This window comes from Lampetra fluviatilis, chromosome 72 (genome assembly GCF_964198595.1).
Source record: "Lampetra fluviatilis chromosome 72, kcLamFluv1.1, whole genome shotgun sequence".
In the NCBI taxonomy this organism is placed as follows: domain Eukaryota; kingdom Metazoa; phylum Chordata; class Hyperoartia; order Petromyzontiformes; family Petromyzontidae; genus Lampetra; species Lampetra fluviatilis.
In genome coordinates, this window is record NC_136346.1 from 1,863,890 (window position 1) to 1,883,134 (window position 19,245).

The 19,245-nt window shown below is 48.0% G+C and overlaps 1 protein-coding gene across 5 annotated transcripts in view; it reads left to right on the top strand.

Annotated features, from left to right (window-relative positions):
- Positions 1-2,512: 2,512 nt before the first annotated feature.
- The window catches only part of LOC144953113 (uncharacterized), a 35,325-nt gene continuing 18,592 nt past the window's right edge, over positions 2,513-19,245 (top strand). For 2 of the 5 annotated variants that reach the window (XM_078883648.1, XM_078883651.1), the window contains exons 1-4: positions 2,515-2,628; positions 7,053-7,236; positions 10,209-10,327; positions 12,870-13,005. In XM_078883648.1, coding sequence (XP_078739774.1) covers positions 12,876-13,005 — 130 coding nt within the window. In that variant the 5' untranslated portion in view covers positions 2,515-2,628; positions 7,053-7,236; positions 10,209-10,327; positions 12,870-12,875. Of the gene's footprint in view, positions 2,629-7,052; positions 7,237-10,208; positions 10,328-12,869; positions 13,006-19,245 lie in introns of all 5 variants that reach the window. The other 3 variants (XM_078883652.1, XM_078883649.1, XM_078883650.1) reach the window with 3 other exon arrangements.

Here is a 19,245-nt window from a genome sequence, read left to right on the forward strand (position 1 = left end):
GTCGGGCGTAGAGTGACAGTCTGGATGGCGTCAGTCTCAAATTTCTCCATGAAAACGTTGGTTACAACCAGAGATAGGGGGGAGCCCATTGGGGTGCCCTCAATTTGTTTGTAGAAAGTTCCATTCCAGGTGAAGTATGTATTGGTTAAGCATTGTCTCCCCAGGGGGGGTACCCCAGTATGCAGTCCTTGATGAACCAAGTCTTCAATGATTGCGATGGTGTTAGGTACAGGAACTTTGGTGAATAAGGAAACCACATCAAAACTGACAAGCAGGTCGTCTGGGGACATGGAAATTCCCTTAATTGTCGATACCAGGCCAGTAGAGTTTAGTACCGTAGAGGTGGTTTTTCCAGTGAAAGGCCGCAGGATTTCAGACAAAAAACGAGCCAGTTTGTAGGTGGGGGAGTTGATAGTAGAGACAATGGGACGAAGAGGTGTATCTTCTTTATGTATCTTTGGAAGGCCATATAATCTTGGTGGCCTGGCTGCAGAAGGTTTCAACGAGAACTGTTTGGTTTGATCAATTAATGCGGTTGAATCAGAAATGATTTTGTTGGTTTTAATGACGAGGCTATTGGTGGGGTCTCTTTTTATTTTTGTATAGCTGCCATCGTTGAGTAGTTCTTGAATTTTGTTGTTGTATTCTATTTTGTCCATGATGATAGTGGCATTGCCTTTGTAGAGGATGACAATGTCATCCCTCTTTTTTAATTGAGCTAATTCAAAACGCTCATCTTTGCTGATGTTACTAGCTGGCATCTTAGCGTTTTTGAGGGTTGCAGCGATTTCAGATCTTGCTACGTCTGCAGCGATGTGACCCAGGCCCTTGAGAGCCACATCTACTCGGGCAATGATATCATTAACTGGTATGTGTCAAGGTGTGACTGCAAAGTTTAGTCCTTTAGCTAAAACGGATTTCAGACCATCAGAAATAGAACCGTTACTGCGATTAATTACGACTTTGTTAACGTCTAGCTTTTCAGTGTGTGGGTCCGGTCTCTTATTTGAGAGGCGGTTGAATTTGGAAATCAAGTTGTCCTTACATTTGGTCGACATAGCGGCAGCTGAAGAGGCAGTCATATTGTCTACATGTTCCCAATCCGATGTGGACATTGTTGCAGTCAAAGATAAGTGTGATTTGTAGAGTGTCTTGTCTAACTGATCTAGTTCGGTGCGCGTAAGTCTGATTTTCTCTGAGATAAGAGCTAAGCTAGTTCTAGACAGAATTCGTTTAGCATTAGAAGAAGTTACAGCAGCAGAGGTTAGTGTAAATGCGATTGGTATTACCTTAGAGTCGCGGTATCTCTTCAGAAAGGTGAGAGACTCGATTATCTTTCACGCAACGGTCAATGGAATAGTGTATAGCAGATTGTATAAATAGTATAAAATTGTAATGTTTAATACAATGTATAAGGTAATATACAGTATCGTAATTGTATAGTGAATATACAGCAGTGTGGTATACAGTAGGGTGGGTAGAATAATACTTATGGTAATATTATAGACGAAGGTATAGAGTGGTGTATAGTAATACAGTATATAATTTAATATTGGGTTTGTCTATGGTAGTATATAGTACGGGGTAGACCCGTGTGATGTAAGAGAAAAAAGTTTAGCTGGAAGCATATTATATTTTTTGCGACATAGAATTGTAATGTATTACTTACTGTTAGTAGCTCAGCTTATTGGAGAGTATATTTAGTATACTGATGATACTATGTAGTTTATACTTTAGTTTTTTACGTGGTTGTTTAGTAACTGTAGCTACATACTATTAACATTCCTTCCCTTTGTTAATGCTACCCCCATCCCCTCCCTTTGATGCTGCTAATCCTGCATAATGCACGGGCATAATATGACTTTGAAACCTCCGCCCACCTCCTACGCATTTCCCATAAATATGCTAAATTCCTCTTGATATGCAAATTATTTTGTCAAGGCGCTCTTCTTCCCCCCTCCAACCCAGCTTAAATATACGCTCCAAGCTTGGTGGTGTTTCATTCTTCATCTGAGAACGGCTGCTTGCGTTGTGGCCGAAACGTCGTGAGAATTATTTTATTATGTTTTATTTTTATTATTTTATTACTTCCCTTCTACGTGACTTTACCGAAAGAACCAAGAAGAGTGTAGTTTATAGTTGTGTATAATGTAGTGTATAGTGTAGTATATAGTAGTGTATAGTGTAGTATATAGTAGTGCATAATGTAGTGCATAGTCGTGTATAATGTAGTGTATATAGTAGTGTATAATGTAGTGTATCGTAGATGGATGTGCTGTGCTAATTGGAGGTTCCGCATTTCGTCTCCCAAGTGCACCAACTTAGCTTCCATCGTGTCGCCCTCTTGCTGGGTATCATCGTTCACTCACAGACTTAACTCCTCCCACCAACTACACACGTCATCACATCCAACGTCATTACGTCTAACACCACTCGTTAACACGTCCGCTCATTACGTCTATCACGTCATCACGTCCACCGCTCGTCACGTCTACCCGCAGCACGTCATCACGTCTACCACATACGTCATCACGTCCACCACTCGTCACGTCCTTGTGTTTACCAATCGCTTCGGGTTCGCCACTCGGGGCTGCTGCTGCGGGGAAACCGAGCGGAGGACGAAACCCGGTGGGTGGCTCCACGCTCCTCCTGCTGCTGCTGCTCCTCCTGCTGCTGCTGCTCCTCCTGCTGCTGCTGCTCCTCCTGCTGCTGCTGCTCCTCCTGCTGCTGCTGCTCCTCCTGCTGCTGCTGCTCCTCCTGCTGCTGCTGCTCCTCCTGCTGCTGCTGCTCCTCCTGCTGCTGCTGCTCCTCCTGCTGCTGCTGCTCCTCCTGCTGCTGCTGCTCCTCCTGCTGCTGCTGCTCCTCCTGCTGCTGCTGCTCCTCCTGCTGCTGCTGCTCCTCCTGCTGCTGCTGCTCCTCCTGCTGCTGCTGCTCCTCCTGCTGCTGCTGCTCCTCCTGCTGCTGCTGCTCCTCCTGCTGCTGCTGCTCCTCCTGCTGCTGCTGCTCCTCCTGCTGCTGCTGCTCCTCCTGCTGCTGCTGCTCCTCCTGCTGCTGCTGCTCCTCCTGCTGGGAATTACGAGCAAATCGACTTACGGACAGACATCTGCAACCCAACTCGTTCTATTTCTCGAGCAAAGCTCCGCTGAGCTAAGACGATTCTTTTTTTGTTCAAGAGCAATTCGGACCGGTAGACATCATCCAAATATTCCACACAATTAACAGATTTTTTTTATATTTCATAATAACCGCAATTATTGTGTAAGATTAACATTTTTCGCACTCAAACTCCAGTGATTGTTTTTTTAAATAAGTCAGTTTAAGTGAGGTCAGAGAATGGCAGATTGGAAATGCCAAGAGATGTCAGAATTTAAAGAATCACAATCTTGCATTTGTACTGCAGGAAGAGGTAATCCGAATAGCTATGAAGTTGTTTGCTCACATATGTCAAGTAAGGGGGCACGGGGGTCAGAACGTTACAACAATAAACAATACTCACAAACACGATAGGAGTGCAAAGTATAGGAAAGGTAAAAAAAAAATCACTTAAAACAATATACAAATGAAACTAAAATATTTTTATCTTACCAGGTAAGGGCCACTGAGCTATTAGCTGATTTTTCAGAAGCGACCTCGCCATAACAAATGATAGCTCAACGAAGTGGCTTATGTGGAAATGTATGGCAGCCAAATACTCTTTAACGTGTGACGTTGATTCTACACTCAGAGACTCCTATAGAGCAACAGAGACCCAGACTCAAATAGAACCACAGAAACCCATGGAAACTCATTCTCATCTAGAGACCAATACGAAACTTTTTATTGTACCAGGTAAGGCCCATTGAGCTATTACCTTTTTTTCAGAAGCGACCTGGCCATCAAAAATGATATCTCAATGAAGTGGGCTGATCATCACGTGAAAATCTATAGCAGCAGCCAAACACTCTAAGTGCGTGACGTTGATTCTACACTCATAGGGACTCGTATAGAACCAGAGAGACCCATACTAAAACTAAACTATTATTTTCCCAGGTAAGGGCCTCACTGAGCTGCGTAGCTTATTTTGTCAGAAACGACCTGGCCATCACAAATGATAGCAGCTCAATGAATGGGCTCATCATCACGTGGAAATCCTTTTAAACGCACGTTACCACAATTGACCTGTTCTGCTCCTCGCTTACCCATCGCGGAATGACCTTTAGAACTGTTTTTGTTGTTGACTCTCTTGTTGCTGACCTGGTACGTTGATCTAATGTGAACCGCTTGTGATCAATTTGTCCCCCCCCCACCCGCACCTATTGCCACGATTAGCTACGTACGCACACCTGTCAATCCCTTATCAGTGCCTACCTTATTACAGACCAATTCAGACCTTATTGGTCACCCCGTGCCCCTTATAAATCTCAACGTTCATCCTACAAAGTGGCATCACAAGGGAGAAACACAAACAAATATAAAAAAAACTGCCCATAATTAAAACGGCTGTATGGACCTGTAAACTAAAATTCTCTGTACAAGAATACGGGTAAACCGTATGGGTTGACAGGTACACACGTGCTAAATACGTTTGTACGTGTGTAGTGTGGTGTGGTGAGATGTTTTCTTCCTCCCCCGGTATGCAGGAGGTCGGGGGTTCAATTCATACCTTGACGCATGTATATTTGGAGTTTGCATGTTCGTATTTTGGTGCTATAAATGTAAAAAGAATGGGCCCACTTTGTTGAGCTATCATTTGTGGCCAGGTTGCGTCTGAAAACTAAGTTAATACTTCAGTGGGCTTTGCCTATGTCGGATGAGGATGGTTTAGTTTTATCTGAATGTGTTTGGGTGATTTGTTTACCTTTCTTGTACTTTGCACTACTATCGTGTCTTTGTACTGTTTATTGTTGCAACGTTCTTATCCCATGCCCCGACTGGACATGTCAACAAAGGGCTTCATATTTCATCGAATTTCTCCTGTTGCAGTATAAATACTGATTCTGTATGTATGTTGAACTTCTTTCAACAACCGTGCTAATCGGAGGGGATCAACACAAATACATGGGTGCCACAGTGGCTAGGAGATGTTAACTACTTCGCCTGGTATGCAGGATGTCATGGGTTCGATCTCGACCCTGATGACACTTGCTGTATATTTGGAGTTTGCGTGTCTTTCTCCCGCTGTGGTTGCGTGGATTTTTCTCCAGATCCTCCGGTTTTTCTCCTCCCAAAATTTTGAATAAACATCACCACGCGTTTAAAGTATTTGGCTGCCACTATACATTTTCACGTGATGATGATATCAGCTCACTTCGTTGAGCTGTCATTTCTGATGGTCAGGTCGCTTCTGAAAAAGAGCTACACAGTTCAGTGGGGCCTTACGTGGTAAAATAATAGTTTAGTTTTAGTATGGGTCTCAATGAGTATGAGTCTCTATGGGTCTCTGTGGGTTTCTGTGGGCATCTGTGGGTCTCTGGTTCTATATGAGCATGGGTCTCTATTGTTCTATATGAGTTTATGAGTGTAGGATCGACTTCATGCATTTTGAGAATTTGGCTGCTATACATTTGCACCAGATAAGCCACTTCGTTGTACTATCATTTGTGATGGCCAGCTCGCTTCTGACAAAGAGCTACACAGCTCAGTGAGGCCTTACCTGGTAAAATAATAGTTTAGTTTTACTGTGGGTTTCGATGAGCATGAGTCTCTATGGGCCTCTGTGGGTTTCTGTAGGTCTCTATAGTTCGATATGAGTATGGGTCTCGCTTGTTCTATATGAGTTTCTTTGAGTGTAGAATCAACATCACGCATTTAGATTATTTGGCTACCATACATTTCCATGATAGTTTGACATAGAAGAAGGTGCGATATAAATCTGTGTAAGCTGAGATACATAACGTGTGAGTTGCTGTTCATAATTAAAATAAGAACAACAAAAAACAACAGCATTTGTGATGAATGATGCTTTCAATGTCTTTATCCATCTTCTGACATTGTATATTTTCTTAACCCGAGTTTTTCTAGCACCAATAATTGCGGCCTACCGAATTAGATTGATAGTTCACTTAGTTTACAGGGGGTTAGACTTCTCTTCATTCTGAATCAGGAAAAAATAGTAAAGCTCATTTTGCCAAAAACCATTAATATAGGTACAAATAATGTTTACGTTTCTACGCCATCGCGCAGATTAGTAAAAATGTAAACTCACAAAATAAATGATAAATTGCTCAAAATGAAGCACAACTGACAATTTCGATTGTTATTCTTTCGATTGAGAATGAATACTAACGATCGACTGATCGATGATGCGCGTGCTCAGTGATAATTAACACTTTCCTGGCTCCTATCCAGCAGAAGACTCTGCCCAATAAGTGGATGATAGCAGAACCACAGCCAATCAACATCAATCAAACTCCGCCCACTTTTGTAAATATATTGCAACTACTGTACTGTAGAGGCGATCAAGTGGATTTCGGATTCAACCGGAGCAACATATTTGTTTGGTTTAAGCACCGTGTGACTTGTTATTAAAGATTTTCAAGAATAACAACTTAGAACTGTTTTTCGATTATTAATTTGGGCTTAAGGGAAATTCCACGAGTTATTAATTTACATAAAAATCTCAGGTGCCGCGGTTAATTCCAAAATCGGATAACCGCACACGGATAACCGAGAGTCGACTACTTTAATTAATTATTTTATCTGATTTATCAAGATTGGGAAAGGCCGCAAAGACAATAACCACAAACACAGTCCCAGACCACACCAAGATAAGAACCACACACAGCATTAACATTCAACGATCGATACGACTACTACTAACTACTACGCGGCAGGTGATCAAAGGTTACAGATCACATTCAACATCAGTAGCGTTCTCGGTTTTCACACGGAACCTTTTCGCGGCCAATGTTATTTGTGATAAAGGTTTTTTTGGGGTCACCATCCCACACCTCTGATTAGCTACAGTCGGCTACGTACGGCGGTGCAAAATAAGTGCAATACACACATACGTGCGTACATTCTCCAGGTGCATGCCCGTTTGTGACCACGTCTCCTCACATCCGCATGCTTAGGTTGTCTGCCGAGGCTCTCCCTTTTTGGATTGCGGAAGTTGCCCCCGCCCCCCCCGTCAGGCGAGAAGCTGCAGAGAAGATCCCTGAGCACGCGAAATGCCACGCAGAGCCAACGTGCGATGGGAAGACATCGCCGCCGCTGCTACCATTGCTACTGCTGCAGCTGCTGCTACTGGTGCTACCGGTGAGTGGTGTCTCTGCATTTTTCTTCCTTCTCGCCACAGAACTCTCGCTGGGAGGGTGGTGTGTCGGAGTCGGCAGTGTCGATCGGCATTAATTTGACGCGTCGCACAATCATCGTCGTCGTCACAGCTGTCTCTCTCTCCGTAGCAAAATATGTAACTAAACAAATACAGCTCTACATCGGTAGGACATCTTCATTCATAAGAAATTCAGAACATCTTGTGAATGTGATTAAAATATATTAAACATAACCCTAATGATATTCTGGTGCGTTTTCATGTAATTTCTCTATTCACTAAGGTTCCAGTTAACGAGTCACTTAAATTACTTGATACACTAGTGAATAAGACAGGTTTACCAAAATATATTCCAAAACTAGCAGACCATTGTCTAAATAACACTTATTTTCTTATGGTGAGGTGATTTCTTTAACAAAAGGAAGGAGCAGCAATGGGATCTCCTTTATCTCATGGTATAGCTAATCTGTACATGGGAAACTTTGAAGCAAGAGCACTCGCTTCAAGTATATTAAAACCATCTTTTTGGTTTAGATATGTTGATGACACTTTGGTTGTCTGGCCACATGGTAAAGATAGACTTAATGAATTTAGAAATCATCTCAACAAACAATACCCAGCCATCCAGTTCACCATGGAAATGGAGGTGAATAACACACTCCCTTTCCTAGATATTTTGCTTGGACCTGGCCTAAATGGTAAAATATAACACAGCGTTTACCGAAAGAGAACGCACACTGATGCCTATCTGAATGCATATTCGCATCATCACCCCAAACAGAAATCCTCTCTCATCAAGATGCTCATACATCGGGCTAAAACAGTGTCAGATGGTGAAAGTCTAGGGAGAGAGATTAAACATGTTAAAGAATCACTACGACTGAATGGCTACAATAATGCTCAAATTAACAGAGCATTGAATGCCAAACCAAGATCGAACAGCAATACTGCTGAAACAAATCAGATTATTAAAACAATTAAAATACCATATATTTCAGAAGTAACTTACAAAATAGCTCGTCTTTTGCAAAAGCAAAACATTAAAGTAAGATTTGGTATGGTACACAAAATTTAAAAACTAGTATCTTGTACTAAAGATGAATTACCTAAGTTGTCAACAGACTGTGTATCAGATTAATTTCTTACGCGGTAACATTCGTGTAAGACTCAAAAAAAGAACACCAAAGAAATATTAAATACTCTCAAACACAACTGTCGGCAGTTGCAGAACATGCTTGCCAACAAGGACACTCTATTGATTTTGATAACATTGAAATTAAAATTAATTATGACTGGCCAAGACTAATTAGATAATCCATTGAAATTGAGAGAAATACAAATAATTTTAACCGCTCTGACAGCTACAGGCTTAGTTCAGCCTGGAAGCGTATTATTAAGTAATACGTGACTTAAAGCTTTCATGACTGCAGGAATTCATATTCTGTGGGTCTTTCGGTAAAGCTACGTGTCTTTACCGAAAGACCCAAATAATAAGTAATACGTATTACAATTACAATTCCTTATAAGAAAACATACAGTAATTCACTGATTACTAATCTAGTATATAATTACAATACCCCCCCCCCTCCTCTGCCTCTGATCTCTACACCTGATTGGGTTCAGTGATGACGTCACCCTGCTCTATGTAAGACCGGAAACAGGTGGATGGCTTCACTATTCTGGCAAATCGCCCGATGATGCTGGATGTAATTACCAGCGAAAAGGTCGTACTCAGATTGTTGTGGATTCACTCTTCAACACACCGGTGGGCTGAATTAGTAACTATTTGGCATTTTGTTTACGTGACAAATCCCTTACTGATTGGCTGCATCGGGTGGTGGAGGGTTTCGACACATTTATACTTACACGATCTAACCCAAAAACCTTTATTATTAATAATATTGGTCGCGAAAACCTACGTGTTAACCCTCTTTATTTAAGACCGAAACAGGAGGATTTCCCCACAACTATGTGGCTGTCATCTGATGATGCTTGTTGCTGTTGTTGTAATTACTGCCGAAACGTCACTGCTACTGGAATTGTAAATATTGTAGTGGGTTACTCTTTAACACACAACTATCGGTTAGTGTGCTGTACTAGTAACTCATTAGCACGTTTTGTTTATGTGACAACCCCCTTACTGACTGGCTGTGTCTCAGGGTGGTGGCGGGTTAATGACACATTTATATTCACGCGATCTGACCCAAGCACCTTTATTATGGATAATATTAGTCACGAAAGCCCTACTGCTACTACTCCTGCGTGTTAAACTGTAGTGGTGGTGTTTTTGTTTGGAAAAGAATGGAAGGAACTGGGAAAGAGAGGAAGACTCTAACAGAGTACAGAGACTCCTCTACTTATGAACATTCGACTTCGGAATTTTCAGAGATACGAACAAACCCTGTTCATATGTTCAGTTGCCTGTTCGGAGAGTCGTAAATTCAATCGCCGCGCAATAGATGGCGGTGGTGGCATCTACATCTGCAGAGCGTGAAGGTTCCAGAGGTCTGTTTGTAAGTCGCTTTGTTTGTAAGTCCAACTTTACGCCTGTCGATTCCAATCATGTTGTACGGTGTGTACACTAAACACGGGGAATGCCTTTAAAAGTTGTATAATCTCTTGTAGATGTAGATGCCACCAGCGCCATCTATTTCCTGGCAGTTGAACTTATATGACTCTCGTACCAAACAGGTAACTAGACATACAGACAGGTTTGTTCGTATCTCTGAAAGTTCGTAAGTCGACTGTTCGTAAGTAGAGGAGTCCCTGCATTGTATTGTTTTAATGTTCAGACCCTGTGCCCTCCTTACTGTACATCTGTAGACAAAGAGCTGTGCAGGTCATCGGATTGATTTCTCCAGTAATAACAAACTAATGCTGCATTTTTGTATAATAATAAAAATAAAATTATAAGATTTGACATTCACGTGTCTTGATTTTTTTCCCCCCTGTACAGGAGGAGTGGTCCCTTATCTGACCGTGAAGGTTATTGAGTGGTCGCTTGGAGCGTAACCCTCGGAGGCAGACGTGGCTTCAGGTGAAAGAGGAGAGAGGAGGACGAGGAGGAATACCGGGGTGAGTGACTATGCTGTTGAAATGTTCTGATCCCCGTGCCCAGACAATTTGTGACAAAGAGCTTTATAGCTTATCGTATTCTGCACACAATAAAGAGTGCAAGACAATACATTAGACACACTATCCACACAAATACACAATGCAGCACAATACACACTATACACACAATACACTATACATACTATAACACAATAAACACTATACATCTTGCCTGGATAAAGGATACCGGGACACACCCCTGGAGCCAAGCCTGGGGGTAGTGTTCACCGGCAAGTGCCTGGTGGCCAGGTGACCCACGTAACCCGGTCGGGCCCAGCCTGAAATGGCTATGTGGTGCCGTCCTGTCGGTGGCACCATCCGCAAGACGAAGGGTGAGCATCGGGTGCGATGCCAGTATGGCAGGGAGAGGGATGGTCTCAGACGGAAAGGACCTTGGCAATGGACACTCGCTATTGGGATGTGGAATATCATGACACTGGGGGGGAAGGAGCCAGAACTAGTGGAGGAGGTGGAAAGGCACCAACTAGATATAGTCGGTCTCACCTCCACACACAGCATTGGCATTGTAAGCAAACTTCTCGATCGGGGGTGGTCTTCTATTCCAGAGTAACCCCTGGTGAGAGGCCCGGGGCAGGTGTGGAGATACTCACAAGCCCCTGGGTGGATGCTGTAGTTTGTCCTAGTGGATGAGAGGGTTGCCTCAATAAGACTTTGGGTCTCAGAAGGGAAAACTCTGACTGTTGTCTGTGCTTTTGCACCAAACAAGAGTTCAGAGTATTCAGCCTTCTTGGAAACGGTGGTAGCAGTGCTCGACAGAGTGCCGGAGAATGGTGAGATGTTATTGGAATTATGCGTTCGTCACGGAATATCAATAACAAATACCATGTTAGAATACATGGATGCTCATAAGTGTACTTGTATCAACAGAACTAGGCTGTATGTTTTGTACACTTAGGTGAAGAGAGGGAAAGAGCTGTCAACTGATCACCACCTAGTGGTAAGTTGGATCTGGCACTTGGGGCACCGAACAGATAGACATGGAAGGCCCAAACAAATACTGCGGGTTTTCTGGGAACGTCTGGCGGAAGACCCAGTGGAGAAAATTTCAACTCCCACCTCTGGGAAAACTTCTCCTGCACTAATGGGGAAGTCGTGGACATTGAGTCCGAGTGGATGGTGTTCAGAACCTCGATTATGGTTGCAGCTGCGAGAAACTGGCCTGAAGGCAGTTCGTGCCTGTCTTGGCGGCAACTCTAGGCCCTGCTGGTGTACACCAGTAGTGAGGGAAGCAGTCAAGTTGAAGAAGGAGACTATCTGAGCTATGCTCGGAAAAAGGTCTCCTGACTCGATTGAGAGGTACTGTCTTTCCAAGAGGGCGGCATGTGCAGTGTTGCGGGCGCTGTACCATTCCATGTTAGTGAAGCGGGAGCTGAGTTCTCCAATAAAGCTTGCGGTTTACAGGTTGATCTGCATTCCTACCCTCACCTATGATCATGAGCTATGGGTACTGACCGAAAGGATGAGATTGCAGGTACAAGGGGCCGAAATGAGGTTCCTTAGCAGGTTGCTGGGCTCACTCTCTGTAATCCGGGAGAGCCTCAGGAGTTGAGCAGCTGCTCCTCCGGATCAAGAGGATCCAATTGGGGTAGTTCGGGCACCTTGTAAGGTAGACTTCCCCCGGCACTCTACCGGCGGCAGTACGTCCCACTGGGCGGAGACCTTGGGGCCAGCCCATGCCATGCTGGTGGGACTATGTCACTCAGCTGGCCTTGGAACGTCTGGGAATTCCCCAGGAAGAGCTAGAGTCTGTCACCAGGAAAAGGGAGGTCTGGACCACCCTCCTCAATATGCTGCTGACGCGACCCTGACCAGGACAAGTGGACTGAGAAATGAACGAATGAATGAACACACTATACACACAATACACAAAACAGGATAGAAGTGCAATAGAGAAATTGGAAAGCAAGTCACTAAATATAAATAAAGAATTCATTATAAAAGTCGGATTTATCAAGATTAAAACTATTAAACTATTTTTATTTTACCAGATTTTTTTCAGAATCGACCTGGTCATCACAATGATAGCAGCTCAACAAAGTGGCTGATATCATCATCTCGCCTGGTATACAGGAGTGGGTTCGATCCGGACCCAGACACCTACTGTATATTTGGAGTTTGCGTATCTCTCTCTCTCCCCGTGGTGGTCATGTGGAATTTTCTCCGGGTCCTCCGTTTTTTTCCCTCGAACATTTATTATCAACATCACCACACCTTTAGAGTATTTGGCTGCAGCTATACATTTCCACATAATGGTGATAAGCCCACTTGGTTAAGCTATCGTTTGTGATAGCCAGGGTCGCTTCTGCAAAAAAGCTACACAGCTCAGTGGGGCCTTACCTGATAAAACAGAAAATAGTTTAGTTTTAGTATGGTTAACTACTTAATGATGATAATAGTCACTTCTTTGAGCTATCATTTGTGATAGCTAAGTCGCTCAGTGGGGCCTTACATTAGTGAGTATGTGGTTCCCTGTGTCTCTCAGCTCAGGATGTCCAAGGCTCCTTTGCCTGAAGAAGGATCTCCGCTCATCAAGCGAGAAGCCATGGGACATCTTGGCTGTGAGATGTCGTGCGGAGTGGACGTCCAATGGGAAGATGACACCACTGCCGCTGCTGCTGGTGAGTATCTCTCTGAGTTTTCTTTGCGCTGCAAACCCTCGGTAAGTGGCAGCATCGGGGAGTGAGGTTGACACATCACATCCTCAGCACTGCACCATAGCTACCCATAGACTCAGCACTGCCACCCATACGGTCAGCACTGCCACCCATAGACCAAGCACTGCCACCCATGAACTCAACACTGCTACCCATAAACTCAGCACTACCACCCATAAACTGAGCACTGCCACCCGTAGACTCATCACTGCCAACCATAGACTCAAAACTGCACCATATATTCAGCACTGCCCATAGTATCAGCACTGCCACCCAGAAACTGAGCACTGCTACCCATAGACTCAGGACTGATACCCATAGACTGAACACTGCCACCCATAGACTGAGCACTGCCACCCATAGACTCAGCACTGCTCCATAGACTCGGCACTGCCCATACAATCAGCACTGCCACCCATAGACTCAGCACTGCCCATAGTATCAGCACTGCCACCCAGAAACTGAGCACTGCTACCCATAGACTCAGGACTGATACCCATAGACTGAACACTGCCACCCATAGACTGAGCACTGTCACCCATAGACTCAGCACTGCTCCATAGACTCGGCACTGCCCATACAATCAGCACTGCCACCCATAGACTCAGCACTGCACCATAGACGTCGCACTGCCAGTACAATCAGCGCTGCCACCCATAGACTGAGCACTGCCACCCATAGACTCAGCACTGCCAACCATAGACTCAAAACTGCACCATAGACTCAGCACTGCCCATAGTATCAGCACTGCCACCCAGAAACTGAGCACTGCTACCCATAGACTCAGGACTGATACCCATAGACTGAACACTGCCACCCATAGAATGAGCACTGCCACCCATAGACTCAGCACTGCTCCATAGACTCGGCACTGCCCATACAATCAGCACTGCCACCCATAGACTCAGCACTGCCCATAGTATCAGCACTGCCACCCAGAAACTGAGCACTGCTACCCATAGACTCAGGACTGATACCCATAGACTGAACACTGCCACCCATAGACTGAGCACTGCCACCCATAGACTCAGCACTGCTCCATAGACTCGGCACTGCCCATACAATCAGCACTGCCACCCATAGACTCAGCACTGCACCATAGACTTCGCACTGCCAGTACAATCAGCGCTACCACCCATAGACTGAGCACTGCCACCCATAAACTCAGCACTACCACCCATACATTCAACACTGCTACCCATAGACTCAACACTGCACCATAGACTCAGCACTGCCACCCATAGACTCAGCACTGCCAACCATAGACTCAAAACTGCACCATAGACTCAGCACTGCCCATAGTATCAGCACTGCCACCCAGAAACTGAGCACTGCTACCCATAGACTCAGGACTGATACCCATAGACTGAACACTGCCACCCATAGACTGAGCACTGCCACCCATAGACTCAGCACTGCTCCATAGACTCGGCACTGCCCATACAATCAGCACTGCCACCCATAGACTGAGCACTGCCACCCATAGACTCAGCACTACCACCCATACATTCAACACTGCTACCCATAGACTCAACACTGCACCATAGACTCAGCACTGCCACCCAGAAACTGAGCACTGCTACCCATAGACTCAGGACTGATACCCATAGACCGAACACTGCCACCCATAGACTGAGCACTGCCACCCATAGACTCAGCACTGCTCCCTAGACTCGGCACTGCCCATACAATCAGCACTACCACCCATACATTCGACACTGCTACCCATATGTAGGGTTGTTACGGGAGGGCTGTAGGTGCATAGGATCCAACGGGGAATAAACACAGTGGGCGGAGCTCCGGGAGTACACGGGGGGGGTGCCCGCAGCGACGTCCGCATCAGGCAGCCTGGGGGGTTGTGATCCTGATGGGGGGGTATAAAGGGGGAGGACAGAGAGAGCTCGTGGCTCAGTCTGGGAACGAAGGAGGAAGAAGGAAGATCTTCTAGTTAGAAGCCCTGGACTCCCCTCGACGCCGCCCTTGTAAGGGCTGCGGAGGATCGAGCCAGAGGCGTGGTTCCGTGAACCAGGGTCAGTACCCTGGGACTCCGGAGACCGTAGCCCGACTCACCAGTGTCGGGCCAGTTAGCCTCCCCTAGCCCGTTAGTGGAGGACTTGGGGGTAGGTCAGGATTAGCTAGAGTGTATCCCCAGTTATCCGGGTGAGGGGGCCGCTACCCCCTCTAGTGCTGTCCTGTACCGACAACTTGTAATAAAGATACGTGTGCCTCAACCTGGGTGTCCAGCGTATTTACCGGTACTTCATCTGGTGTCAGAAGAATTACGGACATGGAAACACGTCAGACAGCTCGAGCCAGAGTACCGGACGAGGACACTGCTGAATTCGTTGAGCCCGAGACGGCTCACCAAGACATGGTGCAGCCAGGGCCTGACGCGTTCCTGCCGGGGCATCGGCATGAAGAGGGGCCGCAGCCAGACGCGCTACGGCTGGCTCACGAGAGGCTGGCGGAGCTACTGTATGCCGCTGCCGCCACGCTGGAAAACATCACGCGGCTGGGGGCTGGTGGTCCACCACGGGGCGAGGGGAGTCGACGACCAGAGCGCCTTCCCGCCATTTCGGAAGACTCCAACTTTGAATTTCCCGCCATCGCCACGGCAGCTGCAGAGGGCGTGGCCGGGCTCAACCTTGGGTCCGACACCGCTCTCGCTGGGGCAGCCGCATCATCGCCAGCGGCGGGAGCGTCATCACGGCTGCGACAGGCGATTCCATCTGCCATTCGCGCCGACGCACAGCCGAGTCCTGGGGATAGCAGCCTGCAGACTTCCAAGGCGAACGCTGCGCTGCAACAACGGCTGCCTCCGCTGAAGGAATTTGTTGGCGCGGAGGGCGACTGGGGCGGCTTCCAGCGACGCTTCATCGCCCACCAAGAAATGGCAAGGTGGTCGGACGACGAAGCCCTCTGCGCGCTGCCGGCGCTCCTCGACGCCGACGCGCTCGCCGCCCTCACATCGGCGCCAAGAGAGAAGCGTTCTACTCTGCCGAGGGCGCTACAACTGCTGGCTGGGGTCTATGGACCATCAGCAGAATGCAGACAGCAGTTCTACGACCGCAAGCGGGGTGAAAAAGAGTCGCCCCTGGCATACAGGACGAGCCTCCTGGCGCTGGCCAAGACGGCTTTTCCCCGTATGGACGACGACGGCGTGGACGCGATGGTCACGGAGAAAATCCTCCTCCTGGCAGACGACCTGGACATCGCTGTCGTCGCACAGGAGGACGCCGAGATGACCTCTCTTCAGGCGGCGCGCCTCCTTCACGCCAACCTTCTGTCCCTGCGGCGGAAAGCCAGCAGGGCATCGGCCGGGCGTGCGGTGGCTGCAGCCACCCTTCCGACGGAGGAGCTCTACGCCGTCGACCATCGACGGCAACAGGCGCAAGGAGCACGGTCGGGCCGGGACGGCTCAAGCCGTTTCGACCGTCCATCGTCTCCACCGGGGCTCCCGCGGTGTTTCAACTGCGGCGTTCGGGGCCACGTCGCCTCGGGGTGCCGCTCGCCTCGACAGCGCGGGACGACGCCTCGACGGGACGCCGGGCCTCCTCCTCCCAAGCTCCAGCAACATGATCCGGCGAGTCGCGGCACCACACATGTTTGGCCAAAGCACCCACCCGTTGCACACTCTCGCACCACAACGAACGGGGGGCCGATGTTGCGTTGCGACGGGCCAACGCGGATCACTGCGGGGACTCAAATCGAGCCCAAACAGTGGTCCGTGTTGGCCCATCGCGTGGTAGCCGCGTCGTCCGGGTCGTCGGCCGTGGTCGGACACATTGACGGGGTAGAGGTACGCATCCTGGTCGATACGGGGGCATCGGCGACAATCATTTCGGAGTTAATTTACAATATTCTGCCTGTACAAAGCCGGCCTTTACTGCCGGTTAACGTCCCATTCTATGCCGCTAACGGGGGCTCTCTGGGCATCATGGGACAGATTCGAGCGCAAATTTGTATCGGGGACATCAAATTGTCGGGGCCGATTTTCGTTTCCTCCTCGCTGGCGGTTCCGTGCCTGCTGGGGACGGATTTCTTAGGCAAAATGCCAATTCGTATTTTGATCGACCAAGGATGCATTGAGCTTCCGTCGGGGCGACGCATGGCGTTCCTGCCTTCCCCTGCGGCGGCTCGGACGGCGTTCGCGACGGTACCGGCGTTCGTCGTCAGAACAGTTCGTGTGCCGCCGGGAGCACAAATGCTAGTGCCTCTGAAACTTCGTAAGCCCTTCGCTAAGGGCGTAGGGGATCAGGGTGTTTTGCTGGGACCGTCTAGGGCCGGGGTTAATGCACCTCATTTGATTCCGGCCCAGACCGTCGTAAGAGGGGACGGGGACCCTTTCATCGCGGTACTCAATGTGGGGTCGCAGACAGTGGTGGTTCCTCAAGGGACGGTGCTCGCTCACGCGACGCCGGTGCCCTGCGAGGAACCTGTCGCGAACCATGTTGGCACTGCTTCCCGGATGCTCCCACATTCGGACAGCGATGAAGGGTGGCTCGACGCGCTTTGTGCGGGATCGACGGACCTGACAAATTCAGAGCGCCAACAGCTTAGAACGCTACTGAGGGAATTTTCCGACGTTTTCAGTCGGAATAAATATGATTTGGGTTGCACTCACCTGCTGCGTCACCATATTGACACGGGTGACAGCGCACCAATTCGCCAAAATCCGTTTCGGTTAAGTCCCGCCGAAAAGGACCATGTCAAATCGGTTGTTGATGACATGTTAGCCGCCGACATCATTTCTCCCTCCACCAGCCCTTGGGGAGCGCCGATCGTCCTGGTTAAAAAGCAGGACGGCTCGTTGCGGTTTTGCGTGGATTTTCGGCGCCTTAATAAAATTTCGGTTGCCGACGCATACCCGCTCCCACGGATGGACGAATCGCTGGACGCCTTGGCGGGAGCGCGATTCTTCTCCACACTAGATTTACTTTCGGGATTCTGGCAGCTTCCTCTGGACGATGATTCTAAGCCTAAAACTGCTTTCCGTACAGCGCACGGCCTGTTCCAATTCAACCGGTTGCCGATGGGCTTACACTCAGCGCCGGCAACTTTCCAGCGATTGATGGAATTGGTTTTGGCTGGATTGCAATGGGAGTCGTGCCTGATTTATTTGGATGACGTTATTGTCTTTGGTAAAACTTTTGACGAACATCTCCAGAGGTTGCGGGCGGTTTTCCTAAAGATGCGGGCTGCTAATTTGAAATTTAAGCCCCAGAAATGCCATTTGTTACACGAGTCGGTGCGTTATTTGGGGCACATCGTAGGGCGCTCGGGTATTGCTACCGATCCCGCCAAAACGCAGTGTGTCAGCTCCTGGCCGACTCCCACCTCGGTGGGAGAGGTCAGGAGTTTTATTGGCTTCGCATCATATTACCGACGCTTCGTCGCTAATTTTGCAACGATTGCCAAACCCCTACACGCGTTAACATCTAAAGGGGTTCGGTTCCACTGGGGTCAGGATGAGGAAGCTGCTTTCTGCTCCCTTCGGGACGCCCTGGTAAAGGCTCCTCCCCTGATTTACCCAGATTTTTCGAGGCCGTTTTTGCTCGACACCGACGCGAGCAACACGGGTATTGGAGGCGTGCTTTCCCAGGTGGTTGACGGCGTGGAACGGGTGGTTGCGTACGGCAGTCGGGTGTTGTCTCCAGCGGAGCAAAGATATTGTGTCACCCGTAGGGAACTGTTGGCAATTGTCTATTTCATCCAACAGTATCGCCCATATCTGTACGGTCGGCATTTCACCGTCCGCACAGATCATGCGGCACTGCAGTACGCCCTGAAGGTTCAACAGCCATCGGGACAATTGTCCCGATGGTTGGAGGTCCTCCAGGATTTCGATTTCGAAACCACCTATCGTAAGGGCGTTCGCCACACCAACGCTGACGCTCTGTCACGGATGCCAACCGCCTCCGAATGCGCATGCCTCCTGGGGTCTGGGCGTTGCAAGCCAGCAGGGGACATGATGGTTCCGGTCCTGGCGGCCGCCGCCAATGACGAAACATTGGTCACCAATGATATCGCGGAACAGGGGAAAGATTCCCTGCTTGGGTTGCCCGTTAATGAATGGGGGCGCCTCCAAATGGAGGATACCTCCCTCCTCGCGCTGCGTCGTCGCGCCGGGGAGAGGGGGCGGGGGACGGGTGAGGCCGACGCTTGGGGGATGCACGCAGGGTTGCTCATGCATTAGGACAGCAA